At 36.4% G+C, this 20,258-nt stretch overlaps 1 protein-coding gene across 1 annotated transcript in view; it reads right to left on the bottom strand.

The window, feature by feature from the left end:
* Positions 1–16,794, bottom strand: part of LOC117420387 (vascular endothelial growth factor receptor 2-like) — a 32,080-nt gene extending 15,286 nt beyond the window's left edge. Inside the window, exons 1-15 of the mRNA XM_034033799.3 lie at positions 16,450–16,794; positions 14,103–14,199; positions 13,187–13,401; positions 11,000–11,118; positions 7,112–7,280; positions 6,365–6,504; positions 5,597–5,765; positions 4,927–5,044; positions 4,625–4,800; positions 4,374–4,530; positions 3,503–3,632; positions 2,610–2,718; positions 1,077–1,424; positions 572–718; positions 315–446 (exon numbers count right to left, since the gene is read on the bottom strand). Coding sequence (XP_033889690.3) covers positions 315–446; positions 572–718; positions 1,077–1,424; positions 2,610–2,718; positions 3,503–3,632; positions 4,374–4,530; positions 4,625–4,800; positions 4,927–5,044; positions 5,597–5,765; positions 6,365–6,504; positions 7,112–7,280; positions 11,000–11,118; positions 13,187–13,401; positions 14,103–14,199; positions 16,450–16,546 — 2,323 coding nt within the window. The 5' untranslated portion in view covers positions 16,547–16,794. The remainder of the gene's footprint in view (positions 1–314; positions 447–571; positions 719–1,076; positions 1,425–2,609; positions 2,719–3,502; positions 3,633–4,373; positions 4,531–4,624; positions 4,801–4,926; positions 5,045–5,596; positions 5,766–6,364; positions 6,505–7,111; positions 7,281–10,999; positions 11,119–13,186; positions 13,402–14,102; positions 14,200–16,449) is intronic.
* Positions 16,795–20,258: the final 3,464 nt, after the last annotated feature.

Here is a 20,258-nt window from a genome sequence, read left to right on the forward strand (position 1 = left end):
CTTGTAGTATCTTTTTGAAAGCCAATGTAATTGACATATGTGAAGATTCAACATTTGAAATAAATACACAAGTGAAATATAAAGGCAACTGAAAACATTTAATCAAGCCTTGAGAATTTACAGGATAATGTAAATGGTAAATGATTTACAAAGAAGGTTTAAACGTTTGATCTATTAAAACATACATTTACAGCCTTATTATTTTAGCATTTGTATTCCTCCGTGGTCCTGCTTGAGGTAACTGGATTTTTTTACAGTAAAGAATGTAATATGATTATTTTCTGAACTGACAGAACTGTTAGACCTTACAATACCTTCAACTGTGAGATAGGCCTGTGTCATGTGACAACCCTGGTTATTACAGGCCATACAGATGTATAGGCCCCTGTCTTCCTTCTTGACTCGCTGGATTGTCAGAGTTCTGTTCTGTTGTGTGAGAACAATACCTGGGAAGAAAAATACACAAAATATTCCCCACTTCATCTAAGTATGTACATCTCCATATAAAAACATTCTGCAACTGATATTCATGCACTGGCTTACACAGATGAATATGAATTTCAATTCTTACCAGAGTCCTCTATCAGTGTCTTGTTATTTTTCATCCATGTGATGTTTGGTGTAGGTGTCCCACTCACGTTACAGGTCAGTGCAATTGTTTCACTGATATTCACACTCTGGTCAGTCAAATTTGTCAGAACTGCTGGGGCCTGTAGATCTGAAAAAAGAACAGCATACTGTATTGTAATACATACTGAAACATTAACAAAGTACAAACTCACAGAAGTTGCACTCTGATAATATATTGTTACTGTAAACACAAGTTTTATGACACTTCATAGACATTCTTTAAGATTAAAAGGATACAGACACAGTAAGGCTGTGTACTTTCATTAACTCTCGCATTCATGGAAATCACATAAAGTTCACAAACTCCTTGGACCATGTTGATGTTACAAAATGTTTGAATTTGCATGAAGCTACTATGGATTCATAGAAAAACCCATTGTCATTTCACCTAAAACAACTCCCAGGTCCTTACATATGAATCACTGGCCTTGTGTACATCTCCTCACCTTTCACAGAGAGTCTCTTGATGAGGCAGTGCTTCACTCCAGTGTTTATATTCTCTGCCTGGCAGATGTACACACCCTCTTCCTGCCTGGAGATGTTCTTGAAGCTCAGCTCTAGAGTGACGTTCTCCCCTGTCAGGTGAGAGCTGGTGGCCCCACTCAGACTCTCCTCAGGAAGGCTGAGGTGTTTACATGGTAGCACAGCGAGGCCTAAGTGCTGGAATGGTAAGACACTGGTTTCCATCCTGTACCACTTCAGGTTCCTGTAAGTCAGCCTGTCTGCTTTGCACTGCAGAGCAACGTTGTCCCATTCTATGGGATTAGCAGGCAGCATGTTCATTTCCAGACCCCCTAAAAAGTAATAATAACACATCATTTATTTAATTTTACCAAGGATTCCCAGATGTGGTGCCACACATACCCATTCTATGTATAATGATTCTCTGTTTCAACGATGTTTTATAGTTATATGAACTGTTTCACAAGGTGTACCTACAGAAATGCTAAAAATGTATCAAGTTGCTGTTTCACCAAGACAAATTTTGCACAGGGATTGAAGTGGCAAGATTGGGTCATCATATTAAGTTACAGAGTCATTTCTAGCACATGCTTGAGTCTTGGAAACAGAAAACCTTGCTTTAAGTTAAAGTCTCCTGCAACAGACCCTAATCAAAAAGTTACTTTTGGAGGAAATTAGGTGCTTCCTTTTAGCTAATTTGTGCATTTAAATAATGGTAGAAAAAAAATGTGCTTGCTACAGGTAATTTTGTTCCTTAAAATAAGCTGAAAATGTATTTTCATCTACTTATTGTTGTTCAATTCATTTAAAGCTACCTTAGCAATTGAGAGTAACCCTATATCAACATGTAGTTACCATTTTAGAGTGTAAATAATATAATTGCTTTATTTAAAGATAAAACCACAGCACATAAGAACATAAGAAAATAAAAGAGTAACCCAATGTCAACATGTAGTTAATTCAAAAGCATTTGCATAGAATTTCCATGACAAAATACGGTATTTGAAGTAACATGACTTGTTTTAAGAAGTGTTTCCTTCACCATTTTAGAGTGTAATTAAAGTGTAATTAATAATAATAATAATAATAATAATAATAATAATAATAATAATAATAATAATAATAATAATAATAATAAATAACATACAAAAACACATGTTAACATTAACAAGAGGTCCTTAATGTGCATACTAATTCGCTAGCTAGTATTTTACAGTATGTTGGTACATTATATTTTAACTGATACACCTTATTTAGACCATATATTTAGGTATTTCATCTATATACATGTTCACTCTTAAGTAGCAACTTAAATAAATTATTACCTGCTCACATACAAAGTTCAGTTTCAGTCCTAGAAAAATGTTAGTGATGCCTGCCACTGGCGTTGTTAACAGAGGTTTAACTGTGTGTAATTACACAGGACTAGTGTTTCAAAGTTCAGCACTGCCCTGCACTCCCTTGACACACCATGAGATTACTTTAATGAGACGCTGCAGCCGAGATGATGGGCTTACTTGTTACATGAAAGAAGATCACCCTCTCATCTTGTCCAACTTTGTTAGTGGCCAAACATCTGTACATAGCAGGAGCATTTGCTGTCTGAATCTTCAGTGTGCTCACTGTCTGCAGGCAAGGAACAGAAAACAAAATCCTCAGCAACATGAATCTTCTTGGGAAGAAATTAATCCGCTTAAATATGTGTATGCATTCAAGATCATTGCATCAGAATTGCGTGGAACTACATATTAGCAGATAAATATCACATAAAAGATAAGCAATTTCGTAAAAAACTGAGAAAAACAGACCCTGGTGGCTCATTCAAGGGTTCAGGAATATCATTTCCCTCTTTTTGTTAAAACTATAAAGTAGACATGTTTTGGTAAAAGCTTCTTATTTTACGTCAGAAAACTATTAGTTTTGAGTTTGATATCCCAATTCCAAAACACATTCTTCAATTTGGACTTGATAGTTCAGGGATTAACCTTTAAACACCATACGGAGTAAAAAATAAAATTCTTACACATTTTACAAAACACTTGAAGATGATAGACACGATGTTGCATGCATTCATAAGCTTTCTTTTCATAACATAACATCTCCATAAAACTGTATTACACTATACTACACTATAAACTGCCAAAACAATTTATAAGCACTGTACAATAATCATTTACAAATGCTTTGCCAATACTTGATATTACAAATGAAATGACAGACATTCAACCTAAAAGTCTCTCTTAAGTTGAAACATTTGTCATTGAAGTTTACTTTAGTAGAAATACATATACCACCACCGGGTGTTCTGTTTATGGATGACATCACAGCATATCTCATTCTTAACTATAACAGCATGGGGTATTATCAGTGTGGACTAAAAGAGCAGACCTGCTTTAGTAGTATAACTCACCTTAGCCACTCCATCTATTATATCTGTCCGGGTCACAAGGCTGTCAATCGGATTCTTGCCTGTGTCATTTGTGATGTCCCGCCAGTCTTTACACTCATAGAATTTTAACGGTGTTCGATAAACTCCTTGACTATTAACCAAAAGAATACAAATTACTTTAGTGATGAACTTAAAATATCTGTCAACATACAGTAAAAAGAAAATAGAAAAACGTGTTTCTCTCTGCCTGTTGGATTATTAGAAGGAAGTGGCTGTTTTGGGAAGTAAAATGTTAATTTACGCTGAAAGAGATTTTCAACAGATGTCAATGTACTTTAGAGGAAGACAAAGAGACAGAGAAATCTTAAATACTTTCCTAGGGAAGGTGGGCCCAGACTACAACAATCAGCGAGGCACAGGAAGCAGCTAGTAGTGGAAGCCAGTGGACAAAAACAACAACAGGAAAGCAGAATGCTCGGGACTGTCATGAAGGAAGTTGGGCCCTGTGTTTGGCCAAGATAAGGCCTGCCTCATGGGCTCTCAGCAGAGCATCTGTCTCTCACTCACTACATTAATCAGAGCGCTTCCGCTGGGATGGCTGCAGAGATAACAGCTAGCTTGTAGAGTCAATCAGTGCATAGCACAAAGCATGTTGGCGAACAGACTGACAATATACAGGGTGGGTACTTTGCCACTTTCTGGTAGAAAAAAGTAACCATCAAGTATGGTATAAGTGTTTTAACTGATTCGTATTGTATTGTGCCTAATGAATACAATGATGCTGTCATGTCCCAGAAATCCACTGCATAGAGTGCAGATCTAAACTGGAATGTTTCTGAGGAAGTACACTGAAGTTGTGAAGCATTTTCATACAAATTCATTTCATACTCACGGGTCGTTTAAGGGGCAGTTCTCTTGTGATATCCACTGCCACTTCATCTTTACTGGGGATGGAACCCCGCGAGCTGTGCATCTGAGGGTCAGGCTGCTGCCGTACTGGTAGAAATCAGTGTCATGAGCCACTTCCTTCTCATAGATGTGTGGAGAAACTGGATCGGGCATAACAGAGCATTAAAATGTATGAGAAAATCCACATTTTCAGTCGCTATATGTAAACAAAACTTTGTGAACAGTAAATCCTACCGTTCACCACAAGCTGAAATGTGCGGCTGTGCTCCTCTTTAGTAGCTGGGTTCCTGAGCACGGCGGTGTAATTCCCAGCATCCCTCTCAGTAACATCATGGATAGTCAATGTGTAACCACTGCTTTTAATCCTGTACCGTGGTTCATCTCTGTAAACTGACATCCCATTCTTATACCTGAAGGATAAGAAAAACAAAGATTTGTTGAGCGAACTGTGTATGTGTTTCCCCAGTTACTAATCATACACTGTTGTGTTTTCTTTAATATATATGTTATCTGAATGTCTGATCAAGGTACCTTACCATTTCACTTCTGGCAGAGGGTAGGCAGTAAAATTGACTGGTATTCTTACGAGACGATCTCCCAGCTTTGCCTCAATGATAGAGACAGAATTATAATCAATAGAGATGAAAGGCTTTGCTGGAGAAATAGAAAAATGAAAGTTTGCTGTCACAATACAGACACTCACACAACAGGCAGATCAGGCTAACCAGGTGAACAAGTGCTGATTTGTAATATGGTACTGTCACAAAGACGGCTGCAGTGGGTGACGTCAGACCAGAAACAGGAAGTAACACACAGAGACTTGGGGTTATTACCTCCGTCTCCTATCCCGTTCTCCACTCACCGAACACACAACCCCGAGTGAGTGAAAACATGCTGCTTTTATGCAGTTGTACCGAGACTCGATTGCTAGTCAATCATTCAATTGGAATCTGGGGAAAGTGCACTTTCCCGTGTTCACATACTAATACTTTAAATGCACGTGATGTGATGTGCCATCCTCGTGCCTAAATACAAATATACAATTTAAATCACACGTGAAACACAGACCCGTTTATATCCCGTGTACCAATGCCTATACACCAACATTAACACATGCAACATACAACATAAAACACAAAAACCCACACAGGGGCGGGGCACATTGCCACAGGTACTTGATGAGAAATAAAAAAATAAAAAACTCACCATAAACTTTCAAGGTAGTTTTGTTTGTCTTTTCCATGCGTCCACTTGACGCAGTGCAAATATAATCCCCAGTGTCATTCAACGTTATGTTCAGAACAGTTAGGGTGCTTGACAGTTCTAAAACCTTCAATGATTTTTTCTTATTGGTGTCACTTACTGATCGGTTCTCCTGTATCAGAGAAGAGGTTACATGTGTAAAGTAATGTTATACAGCAGGTAATGTTTAAAGAAATTGCTGAATGTATGAGCTCAAACATGCACAGCTTTTAGTGAAAACAGCCCTGTATACTAAGATATCACTTTCTTTAAATTATGGGGCTAGTGTGAAGCAAATGCATATATTAACAAAATATGAAACACAGGGTCAATGATGAAACAGTAGTTTGGTTATATCATTGGCACAAGACTTAAAAATTGCATATTACAAACTTGTCTTGAATGCCTCAGGCTCTGTTAGCTTTGAAGTTTGGCAAGGCATATATCATTTTATAAATTTACTTTATTAAAGTCTGGATTTGATTTACAAAAATTGAACAATGTGCAGCTTTTTTTTTTTTCTTTAAAAAATGTTTCTAATACTGCTCTGGAATTTTGGTACAAATGTGTACCATAAATTAATCTATTAAATACAATACACAGAATGCAAATAAATATTGAGTACATAAAGTCAGAACAAGAAAATAAAGAAGTCCCCCACCCCCCTCTTTTTATATATAAAAATATATTGTAACAAAAAGGCAACAGTCTGGAGCATGTGCCAGTATTTACCTTTGAAGCTGGATATTTCCATTTAAAGTCGATCCCCACATTAAATTCTGTTTTAGCAGTGCAGTTTAACACCAACTTATCTCCTACTGCTAACTCCACCTGGTGTTGAGGGGTCACAGAGAGCTCGTGAATCTTGTATCCTACAGGAAGGAAATGCATGCGCAGATAAGGAATCAAGTTAAATGGGGTACTAAAAGATGCTCTACCAATAAAACCCATCAGCACATATGATGTTAAATAAATGTTTGCCTGCATACAGTAAACTACTTTATTTAAGTATAACCAATGTTTAATTGATTGTATTGTTCTAGAAAAAAAGAAAAAAAATACATTATATTCCAGATTAATATATATTTTATATGCGTTCCTCCTTTCAGGATTGTAGCATTTAGACTGGCTCCTAGGCACCAAGCACCCTGTCAGAAGCAGATAATGAGATACATATATGCTTCTTACTAAGGAAACACACAACATTACATTCAAAGTGATCCCCTGTAAACCCAAATGGGTTCAATTAGGAACCTAATAAGGACCATGTTTTTTGCATTCCTGTATACCAAACAACAAAATTGAGTAATGCCCCTAATAAATCATGGCAAACAAATTAAGCAAGGCAAACATACCAAATTTCGTAAGTAAAGGCGGCCAATAGTGAAGATGCAGTATTGCATTGTCACCCTAAATCTGAATAACCTGACTTGCTTTTCCTTCAAATGTGTCAGTGAAGAAAAATAATGCACTGCTTACCAACAACTGTAAGCATGTATAATTGGGACTGGTAAATTTCACTTTCTATTGTCGTTTGACAAAACACCATCCCTGCATAGCTGATTAAGTAACTGGGAATAATGAATCCTCTTCGGCTATCCCAGTAAATGGTTTTCCCATCGGGAACAAACACTTTTCCAGGGTATTTCTGAAGAAAAGAAACAGACAGATTAACAATGTTTCCTACCTTCTGATTAGATAATTGAGTAATTTCATTTTCTTTTCCAAAACGAAAGCCCATTATATATCTGTTTATCCTGACTTGATAATAATATGCAACAGTAACGTGAAACCAATGTACGCACTTCTATTAGGTTAAAATATATGAATATGGGATAAGCCACAGCTTAATTTATAGAGCATTTTACAGCAGGGAAATTAGCTGGATAGCATAAACAACAAAATAGGTGGGATTCCCCTTTGTGTAAAATGCTCTAAACAATTTTGCTGTGGGTTATCCCATTAGAGTACAGGTCAAATCGTCCCCTAAGACGTCAAAAATTATGGACTAGATATTCAAAGATTGCATTGCGAATGTTTTGCATGTATTCGCAAGTCTGTGAAATTCAAAAGAGTTGACCGTAAATTGCTAATATCGCAAGGGTGAGGAAATGAATACATTTAAATGAATCTAAACAGCAAATAAATCACAACTCAGACTATACCCAACTGATGCAGGTGGATCTGGTTATGAAGTGAGACAATGGCTCAAAGTGTTCAAAAGCACAGAGAGGGCAACTTTACTGAAGAGGCGATTATAATAGCTGACAATAAAGGAAAAAAACAAAAGATACGATTTGGCACTAAACAATGAAAACATATTTAAAAAAAAAAACTACACCACGTGATCACTCCGTCACTATAGTCTACAAATTAAAAATAATTAGCATTATATGAGTTTTCATATTTTTTTAATACAATAAATGCTTCCAAACCAAGACAAACTAGTCCAGACGGGGCAATAAATCAATGAGAAACATCTCTAATTATACTACATGATTAAAGAACTATGAACTCATATAATAGTAATGATTTTTAGTATATAGAGGCTGAGTAATCGTGTGATACAGTTTTTAAGATGTTTCACACTGTTTTGGTGCCCCGTCTGGGCAGTTTCATCTTCACCCAGCTTTCATCCACTCCCCAGATAATGTAAATGCTGTTTCAACTGTTCCAAAGGATATACATGATATTAAAAAAATATATTGTGATTTGAAATTTGAGTTAAAGAGCCAATCACTTCAACAGAGAAAGGGTTTCCATAGAGGTTGAGAGCACTCTGGGCACAGCTACCATCAGTATAGCATTTTAGCTGGTATGCGAATTAGTTAAGTGAAGTCAAGACACATGCAACACATTTTTCCTCAACATTGTGATTTGTGGAAAACATGTTTTTTGAATTTCATACTTGTAGGTGGACTCGCATAACTATAATTTCTCCTTCTCTCCCACAACCCCGTTTTAAATTTCACTCGCAGCCACAACTTTTTTCTCAAGGCAGAATTGAGGGGGAATAAATCCTGAAACTGCCCTTGCAAAACTTGCATCTCTTTTGAATATCTGGCCCTATAAATTTTACCGTATAATCTATGATTGAGTTTTTTCACATATGGATGAATAACAAATATGAATTTGTTTCCTAAGGTTATAATATATATATATATATATATATATATCTATATATATCTATATATATATATATATATATATATATATATATATATATATATATATATATATATATATATATATATAGATAGATAGATAGATAGATAGATAGATAGATAGATAGATAGACAGATACATAGATACATAGACAGATATTAGTGCTGGGACAAAGATGTTCGGATATTCGCTCATAATTTAAATATTCGTTAGGATATTTGTTTGTTTTCAAAAAGTAATAAAAGCCATTATATTGCTCAGAATGTAGGCAGAGACAGCATAGTGTGTGCCTTTATTTTACAACAAGACAAAAATTCACGTTTTTGGTTCTCGTTTATTACATTCCATAAAACAGAAAGTCGTAACAAAAAATATATAATATATAAAATCCATATAAAATTCATTACACAATATTTCCAGCAAGTTGAGCACTGTTTAAGCGAGACATTTCAGAATGACGTGCTTGTCTTTTTTCTGTCCCATGAAATTCTGACTCGCTCTAAAGCAGCACAACGCGTTTTTGACCCAGGTGGCCTAATGCAGAGATCACTATGTGTGCACTCGCATAATCTGGTTTGTTTACTTTTTTTGAAACTGTCGCTCAACTTCTGGTGAGGCGGTAAAGAAGTGCAAGGTATTTTTGTCATTTCTAGTGATTATGAACATTTGATTTTTGTAGTCGAATACATGTAAAAAAAATATTTGTTTGAATATTCGGATATATGTCCCAGCACTAATATATATATATATATATATATATATATATATATATATATATATATATATATATATATATACAGTACTGTGCAAAAGTTTTAGGCAGGTGTGAAAAAATGCTGTAAAGTAAGAATGCTTTCAAAAATACACATGTTTATAGTTTATATTTATCAATTAACAAAATGCAAAGTGAGTGAACAGAAGAAAAATCTACATCAAATCAATATTTGGTGTGACCACCCTTTGCCTTCAAAACAGCATCAATTCTTCTAGGTACACTTGCACACAGATTTTGAAGGAACTCGGCAGGTAGGTTGGCCCAAACATCTTGGAGAACTAACCACAGTTCTTCTGTGGATTTAGGCAGCCTCAGTTGCTTCTCTCTCTTCATGTAATCCCAGACAGACTCGATGATGTTGAGATCAGGGCTCTGTGGGGGAGATACCATCACTTCCAGGACTCCTTGTTCTTCTTTACGCTGAAGATAGTTCTTAATGACTTTCGCTGTATATTTGGGGTCGTTGTCATGCTGCAGAATAAATTTGGGGCCAATCAGATGCCTCCCTGATGGTGTTGCATGATGGATAAGTATCTGCCTGTACTTCTCAGCATTGAGGAGACCATTAATTCTGACCAAATCCCCAACTCCATTTGCAGAAATGCAGCCCCAAACTTGCAAGGAACCTCCACCATGTTTCACTGTTGCCGGCAGACACTCATTCGTGTTCCGCTCTCCAGCCCTTCGGCGAACAAACTGCCTTCTGCTACAGCCAAATATTTCAAATTTTGACTCATCAGTCCAGAGCACCCCAGTTCCTGTGTTTTCGTGCATAGTTGAGTCGTTTGGCCTTGTTTCCACGTCGGAGTTATGGCTTTTTGGCCGCAAGTCTTCCATGAAGGCCACTTCTGACCAGACTTCTCCGGGCAGTAGATGGGTGTACCAGGGTCCCACTGTTTTCTGCCAATTCTGAGCTGATGGCACTGCTGGACATCTTCCGATTGCGAAGGGAACTAAGCATGATGTGTCTTTCATCTGCTGCAGTAAGTTTCCTTGGCCGACCACTGCGTCTACGGTCCTCAACGTTGCCCGTTTCTTTGTGCTTCTTCAAAAGAGCTTGGACAGCACATCTGGAAACCCCTGTCTGCCTTGAAATTTCTGCCTGGGAGAGACCTTGCTGATGCAGTATAAATACCTTGTGTCTTGTTGCTGTGCTCAGTCTTACCATGGTGTATGACTTTTGACAGTAAACTGTCTTCAGCAACCTCACCTTGTTAGCTGAGTTTGGCTGTTCCTCACCCAGTTTTATTCCTCCTACACAGCTGTTTCTGTTTCAGTTAATGATTGTGTTTCATTTGAGTTTCTAGATGTGGAGGGTTGTATAACCTTATAAAGGAATCTTATTATTTTATATAATACTCTTTACTAGTTTGTATTTCAGTCTGCAGTAAAGCCTGGTAAAGGAAATATACAAAATGTCCTCTTACCGTATGTAATGTCACATTGAGATATTCGACAGATCCTAAACACGGTACAACCACTGGTGTATTTTCTACTATATACACAGCCTCAAAAATGGAAGAACTGACAAACGGTGCTCTGTAATCTGAAAAAAAATAGAAATAAATAACATATACTTTATATTCAAACCTACAGCAATAAAACAAACAAACAAATTAATACGATACAATTTGGTTTACTTTTATATAGTACTCTTCATGCTGAGCATCCTAGGGCGCTTTAAATAAAAAAATGAAAAAATGAAAAAAACTATTGGCCAACCAAGCCAGCTAAAAATTAAGCTAACTCAAACAAATATGTTTTTAAAATAAGATTTAGAAGATTAGACTACCAGCATTCCTAATATGACTTGGGACGACTAAAGGCCCTTGCCCCACCTAATTTTCGATGACTTCTAGGAATTACTAACAGTTCAGCATTCACTGATCTCGAGGTGCAACTAGGAACATAAGGTGCCAACAGTTCCTGTAAATATAAAGGCTCAAAACCACGAAGGACCTTATAAGTAGTAAGAAGAATTTTAAAATCAATCCTGAATTTAACAGGAAGCCAGTGCAGTGATTTAAGAACCAGAGTAATGTGTTGTGAACGATGTGTGCGAGCCAGCACTGTGGCTGCTGCATTTTCAACCAGTTCTTGCACTTCAACCAGTTGAAGCCGACGTAATTTAGAATTGGAAATAACCGATCACAAAGCATAACTGTAATCTAACTGAGAAATAACAAAAGCACGAACTCACTTCTCAGCATCATATAGAATGGATATCAATTTGGCAATGTTCCTTAAATGATACAATTAGGCCTTCATAACTGAGCTAATGTGGGTATCCAAACACAGTTCTGAATCCATATTTTACAGTCCATATTTTACAGTATTGGATGAAGTCAAAAGATTACCATCAAAGAAGATTTCAATACAGGGGGATTTAACTAAACTGTGTCATGAGCCCACTAATAGCATTGTTGTCTTATTAGAATGTGTTTTTAGATAATTTACAGCCATCCATGATTGAATTCCGCTTAGGCACTGAGATAACACAGAGACCACCATATCTGGTTTAGTAAAAAAAAAATAACAATATATGCACAATGCATTTACAATATAACAAAAACTACAGCTAATACATTCCTATAAATAAAAATAGTATTTCAATGTTATATAAAACAAAAACAATGCTGTTCATGTTCAGGTATGTTTAATCCAAGAAGAGTTAGTATACCGATTAAATGAAAATAATGCACTTTGAGATCCTTCTGCAATGGCCAGTAATAACATATTAAAAACAATATTAATATTTCTGAGGCAAGGATACCACATCATGAAATTGACCCAATTATTTTCATTATGAAGCCAGTCCGGCTGGTAAGACAGAAGGAAGTGCTGCAGGCACAGCTTTACTGTGTTCAACTGGAAGCTGAAAAACAGGAATCTAGTAGAGGTTGAGCTCAGCATGAGGTAGCCTTTCATGTGGCTGAACTGCCCTGTCCATGGCTGTAAGATGCTCATTTATACAGGCACTGATAAGGGTCTCCTGAGGGTTACACTGAAGAGGGCTTTCAGCAGGATCAGGCAATCAAACAAGCGGTCATGGAGGAAGTCCAGTTGAGGTCAACAAAAACTTAATCATTTAATTGGCATATGTTAACTGAATATTATCTACATACTGAATGATTGGATTTGTAAAAAAAAAAAAAAGACTCCAAATGAAATTTTGCCTTTTGCTGTTATTCAGCACAGTGATTTTTGTGTCCTACTGACCTATAAACATGTGTTGCTTCTTGTTCTGTAACACACTGGTTTACCAAGGAAACAATTACGAAAAATAGAACATCTAACGTAATAAAAGCAAAGTCTAAGTAACTTTTGAAACACATGTTCATTATAGTTAATATTTATTGTTGTTAATTATAGTTAACTAATAGTGCTGATATCAGTTGAGTTTTTTTGTTTGTTTGTTCAGGACATCAAATCTACAACACTAGCTATACTAGAACAGCCAACTGGAACACTAACTTAAAATCTACCATAACTTCTAAAACTCTCTATTTGGACAATATTTGAGATCACAAATAACCTGCACACCTTTTTATATAATTTTTGTTGGAATTAATGTTGCTAAATATATAATATAAAGATGACATAAAGAAGTCTACCTTGGATAAAGACATAGACGCTAGCAGATGTTTTCCCATCTTCAACAGGTAAATCTCTATAGGAACACCTGTAATCTCCAGTGTCATTGGCAACAGCTTTGGTCAGAACAAGCTTCTTGCAGAAGAGACCTGATCCGCTACAGTCAGTCACTGATATCCTGCGTTCAAAATTGCTTCTATTCTTGGGCCACGTCCAGTCCAAAAATTGATGCCCCCTTATTAAAAAAAATGAATTAAACACTATCTTAACACAACACTTTTGTTATTCAGAAATATCTAACAAGAGGACAACATATGAGGATGGTATCTTCTCAGTTACTGTAAATATTATTTCAGAAGCTCTACAGTGTCCTGTGGGCTTGTGAAGCATGCATGGCACAATCATTACGCTGGGCAACCTACTACTTTATCTCACACATACATGATAAGGTTTTTAAGGTTAAAAGCTTTGTGATTTTTCTTTTACAAAGAAACTTCAACAATCCAATGAATACAATGCCTTTCTCATTAGCTAAATTCAGCTTCAAAAATGTCATAGCCATTCTCACTGCTACCCTGCACAATACCCATAATGAGCTATATGGGATAGAAATAATGCTGAATTTTTTAAACCTTTTCACTCGACAAGTGAAACAGTTCCTGCAACTTGTTTCCAGCCTTATCTCAAACACCTAGCCCATAACAGATTATCTATTTCCCATGCTTACTGTATCCAAGAACACACATGGGTAGTTAATAGATGACAAATGCAGCCAGTTAACCCAACCTAAACATTATGGTTCACTATCAAAGATGTAGTAATCTAATTCACCACATTATTTTACACTAGAACTTATAACAGTGCACCCAAGTCCACAGTAAACTAGTCAACTACTGTAGTTTTAAATCAAATAATAATACTCCAATGCCCCCATACCTGCAGGTAAGTTCTAAAGTGTCGTTGGCATTTACTTTGTGTACCTTGTCTTGGATACTAAGGCTTGGTGGATCAGGGATATATTTCAGATTTATTCCTGAAAAAACAAAAACAAAAACACATCACACATCAATGTCATTACAAATTGTGATTATTTACCTAGTTTTGGGAGTCAACGTATTACATGAAGTCCCTATTCATTTTTGATCTGATGTCAAGTTATTTTATGGTTTAGCAACAAATCTTCCCACTCTGTCATAACAGGAAGAGAAGGCAGATGGCCCCACATTAATTCAATGGCTTTGTATTTTTCTGAAATTGGGGTGGAGTTCCTGTTTTGTGATGTTTCCAAGTGCAAGAACTTCAAAAAGGATATGGAGCATTGAAAAAGTAGACCTTCAACTGATGATGTTTGCCCCTTGGGAAATAGGCAGGTATTTTCTGTTCAACAGTATTGAATAACTGGTCATATATAATAAGTAACAGTAATTACAAAGTAATTTATAAGTAAATTATCTATTATTTCCAATGTTTCTCAAAAATCAAATGTATAAAAGGTTAATTTGAGGATTTAGGTTACATTTGCTAATTAATGCCTGATAACAAAGCATTGACAGAAATGCACACGTATTGAGCATGCAATAAAACTAAAAATAAATATTTGAAAACTCTTATTAATTTGTAAATTCTCAGGATTTGTCTTTGGATGAAGTCAAACTCAAAACAGTATTGTTCACTGCTTACAAAACACGACTTATTGAGAAGAAAAACAGTGCACTTAATGTAGTAGTAAGTTCACAGCCAGTCTAAACAATGATTAGACCCATAATCTCATGCAACTTTAAACTTCAGAAACCACTTCTGGTGCAAGACTGTGAAGAGTTACTTCAGGACCACTGTTCACAGAAAGTTCCAGCTATCACACTTCCCATTAGCCAGTACACCCTAATCACCCATAACTAATACGAAGAGAATAGAAGAACTCCTTCCATGTATTGACTGGTTTCTTACAAATTGTGGCAGACTTAGCATCTGGCTATTTTTGCAGACTGTCACTTACTGGCAATAATTAACAAATCTACCTTTAACCGAAGAATGTTAAAACTTTTTAAATTCTCAATTTAAAAAAAGAAAACAATAAAGAATCTGTAATGACTATCACAGCAAACAGCAAACTGTCTAAGTGATACGTGTATTTATAATATTCCCATAGTGCTAATTAAGTAAAATAAAACACAATGAAATGTAAAGAATTGTAGTTTTTTGAGTACACAGTACATGGCAGCCTGCTATATTTTTGGGGGGTATGGTATATCTCCTATGTTCATCAAACTATTACTTTTCAATAAAAAATAATGGTTTATTTGTTTCCGCTACTGTAGGTAAACAACAGTTTGTGTTGAGACAACATTTTTTTTTTGTATATTTCAGAATTAGTTATTTTATCCTTAATTTATGTTGTTTCCATTCAGAAAAAAGAGAGTTTTTAAAATGTGTTTTTTTTTTTTTTGTCAACACATTTGCTTTTAAAGTGTAAACTATTAGTAAGTCTTTCCTAATTTCCAATGAGATAACATATTACACTCACACTGCACTGCTGTATGTATAGTATATGTTTAATGGTTAACAATAACACGGCCTCCCTTCCTGTAGTCGCTGAGCAGGTAATCCCCGATTTCTCAGTAAAAGTCATCAGTGTTTACTCAGCCATAAAAAAACAGTTTTTTTTTTTTTTTTTGTTCTAAAACAATATCTCATTCTTTACTACAGGATTTGTTATCATTTAACATTCTTATAAAATGACAGTGGTTATTTGGTGTAGCATCCGAATAGTGTCTTCATGATGCTGCGCATTTTATAGAAATATTCTAACCCTAATAACATGTTAATTTATGCAGTCGCATGATGATAAATATATAATAGTTACACTTACACTAAAGTACAATTTTTTTTATTTATTTTTTTTGTATTCTGAAAATTCCACTTTACCAAATAAATACAGCTGCATAAATCCAAATTATGTCCTGTTTCAAAGCAGTTTACTGATAAATCGAAGGCGTGGTTTTATGCATTTTGTCTGATACATACCTGTAATTGCATATTAAGTACTATAGGCTACATTTGTATTTACCCTTTTGTTTAATGTTAATGTCAAGTGGCTCGTTTTAAAACACACACACACACACACACACACACACATATGTTATTTTGCTATGCCAATATGAAATTTGACAATTACTAATTTTATTGTTCTAACAATTTATATATATATATATATATATATATATATATATATATATATATATATATATATATATATACATATATCTTTAGTACAGTTTCTTACCTGTCACCTGATTGACTCCAAGAAGAATGTACACGAAGGAAACGACCACGAATATCTTTGTCATTATGTAATCCAAAATAGAGTGGAATCCCAGCATCAAGATAGCCAGATAGCCCTATACAAGCAGTTATTTAGTTTCCAATGCTCTTATTACAAGGGCATTTCCATTTAAAATGAGGAATTCCTCACAACAGTAGCCCACTCAAACACTGAAGATGCTTTAAAAGGTCAGTAGCGCCTGTCAGAATCCGTACCTCGTTATAAAGACCAGGAACACATGCATCCGTTTGAACCTGCTTACAACTTTCTGGCTTCTGGAGCTTGTGGTACACTGTCTGAACTAGGGCAGAGATTCATCTCCTACTGGAAATGAGCAGAGGAGGAGCCTGAACAGCTGGCGTGCCGACCTTAAGTGGCGTCACAGAACACAACCCGCAGGTCTGGTAGCCGTTACTTTGCAGAATAATGATAACGAATAGTTGAATTTCTTTTGTTATGTCTTACCACATCTTATAATTAATTTCGTTCACATAGGGGACATAAAAAAATTTAATTTTATGAAGAACTCCAACACACTAGACTTCATGATGAACAGGCTGCAGTGGTTCCTCAGTAGCTTTTTGTCACACGTGGTCTGTATTTCACCCTATTCACATAAAAAGTTATAACTGCTTGTAAGATACACCAGAAATACTTAGAGAACAGCACAAAGTAATGGTACCTGAAAATGGCAATTTCTAATATTTTCTGTTTTACCTTTCAGTATTTTTTCACAGTTTTATTTCCTGTTTTCCTGCTTCATTATAGATAACTGGTTTGGCCAGTCAAGTACAATGTAATATATGTAAGGCTGTCATAAGCTGTATCAAATTCAATAACAAATTACCGCTTTTCTTATGACTTCCAGGCTGTCTCTCAGGTCAAATTCCTTCATTGGAATTAATGTTTAACCACTATGCAGGTCGAGTACTTATTGCCCCTGGAAGGAGGCAACCATTACTGGTTGTGGAAGGTGATATGGGAGAGTTCTTAACATGTGAGGGTTTGTCAGTTTTCACCAAAGGGCTAGGTCTTCAAACAACACCTGTCCCCAAGAAATTGCGCTAAAACCATATGATCCCAATTCACATATACATAGATTCAATAATAATAATAATTCATTTTGATGATAAATGCCTAATTTATAATACATTGCCTGCCCTAAAATGTTGGGTGAGGGGTAATTTGCTGGCAACATTGGTAGGGTAAATCTTTTTTTTTTTTTTTTTTTTTAATTTAGTAGTTGCCAATTTTTTTAAATTATTTTTTCCCAATTTAGAATGTCCAATTATTTTTAGGCTCAGCTCACCACTACCACCCCTGCGCTGACTCAGGAGGAGCGAAGATGAACACACGCTGTCCTCCGAAGCGTGTGCCGTCAGCCGCCTGCTTCTTTACACACTGCAGGCTCACCATGCAGCCACCTCAGAGCTACACGTCAGAGGACAACGCAGCTCTGGGCAGCTTACAGGCAAGCCTGCAGGCACCCTGCCAGACCACAGGGGTCGTTGGTGCGCGGTGAGCCGAGGACACCCTGGCCAACTTAGCACTCGGCCAATAGTGCGCCACCCCCTGGGAACTCCTATCCACGGTCGGCAATGGAATAGCCTGGACTCGAACCGGCGACGTCCAGGCTATAGGGTGCATCCTGCGCTCCACGCGGAGTGCCTTTACCAGATGTGCCACTCGGGTAAATCTAATCATCTTAAATAAGAACTGGGATCTGGAGATTTGATAGACCAAGAACTGTAAAGTCCCTGATGTGCACTTAACAACTGTTTCTTTTTTTTTATCATACTGTACTTTCTAAATAATCTGTATTGTCCATAAGATAAAATAAAGGATGGGTTTCAAATGACTATAAGCCATAGGCATTCTTTTTGTTGATGTATCGGAATCCTAATAATGGACTGTTTTTCCTATAAGCTTTGACTAATGCGGTGCAGCCTAATTTGGGACACCCCACCTCCACGTTCCTGTCTTCAAGGACAAATGCAACAGTTACTGGTAGTGGGGAAGGATATGAGTAGCATTAAAAGAGATCCCTCTGCGATCCTCATTCTACCATTGGCATCGTTGAAAGAACTGATTAATCAGTAGGGTTTTGTTTCCTTCTGTACTTCATGTTCATGAAAACTAAGAAGCTCTTATTCCATGGTTTCTGTGCTATTTCCCCTTGCTTGCTTGCATGTTTGCTCTCAAACAATTTCTTAGCACTGGAACTTCAAAGCAAGAAACTAAAGTAACAACTGGTGCCCATAACTATCGATATCCTCTATTAATTTCAATATTCTTTCCATGAGTAGCATGCAATAAATGCTTATTTTGCTTAAATGTTTCAACACTGGGGGGGGGGGGGGGGGGGGGGGTTGGAAATGGGTAATTAAAAGTTAATCAAGTATTTAATTAATTGTGGTAGTATATTCAGACAGCTAAATGATTGAGTATCTGAAACTATAAGATTGTCTATACTTATGGGGACCACTGTATATCATAGGTAGATTCCCTGTATGAAATGAAAAAACAGCAAATTCATAATATGTTGCTGAGAAGGTTAAGAAGAGTTTTTTAAATGACTTCTCAAATGCATACTTTAGCTCCATAGACTTTAAATTATTATTATTTATTTCTTAGCAGACGCCCTTATCCAGGGTGACTTACAATTGATACAAGATATCACATTATTTTTACATACAATTACCCACTTATACAGTTGGGTTTTTACTGGAGCAATCTAGGTAAAGTACCTTGCTCAAGGGTACAGCAGTAGTGTCCCCCACCTGGGATTGAACCCACAACCCTCTGGTCAAGAGTCCAGAGCCCTAACCACTACTCCACACTGCTATAAGTGTAAAAAGTTGTCAGGATGTTAACAACGAAAAGAAAAATTACAGGTACATTATTTAAACAGTTGTAGCAACACACTATATTTTTTGGAATCCCGCTTCTTACTCTAAGAGTAATGCTGCGAATACATAGATCAATTACATCCATTTTAGACAACTATAGAAGTAGTAAGAACACACACAAGAATAACATTTTAATGCACTATTTTCATAAACAAAATCATGTTAATCCCCCACACATCTCCACCTTTTTACGATATATTCCAAACAAAACCAAATATTGTCAATTGCCAATGAAAATCTCCCCTATCCTGAGTCAACTAAATTTGTCAGAATGACAGAGCTCATTTTGTTGCCGCTACAAAGCAAACAACCTAACTTTGCCTTTGTAATTACAAATTGTTTTTTCACACCCTCAGGATGATAAAATGTTCTGTTTTTGTGGTGTCATAATGGATCCATTTTAATGATGTATTATTTGTGGGGTAGTGTATCTGGTATTATGGCAAATTATTTAAATATTTAAATGATATTAGGTACAGGGTCCCTGAGTGGCTCACTTGGTAAAGACACAACTCTGTGATATGCAGAGTTAGGAGAGTGCAGATTCACATTCCTGGCTATGCAAAGTTGTGTCTTCACTGGGGATTCATTGTGGAATGGCAGGTACACTACTGACCAACTCTGGAGAGCTCAAAGTGGACACATGCTGGACTGGCCTTTGTCCTCCAGTGGTCGGTAGCTCAGCTACATCTGCTGTAGCGCTCTTGGGTATAGAGGCATTTGGCTTTGTTATGGGATCGGAGGATCTCACTGACCTTGAGATCTCCTGAGCTGTTGTGGAGATTGCTGTGGAGAGGGAACATCATTGGACATTCCAATTTGGGGAGGAAAACAGGGGCAAAATAATTGATCACACTAAAG

Source organism: Acipenser ruthenus, chromosome 1 (assembly GCF_902713425.1).
Source record: "Acipenser ruthenus chromosome 1, fAciRut3.2 maternal haplotype, whole genome shotgun sequence".
NCBI lineage: Eukaryota > Metazoa > Chordata > Actinopteri > Acipenseriformes > Acipenseridae > Acipenser > Acipenser ruthenus.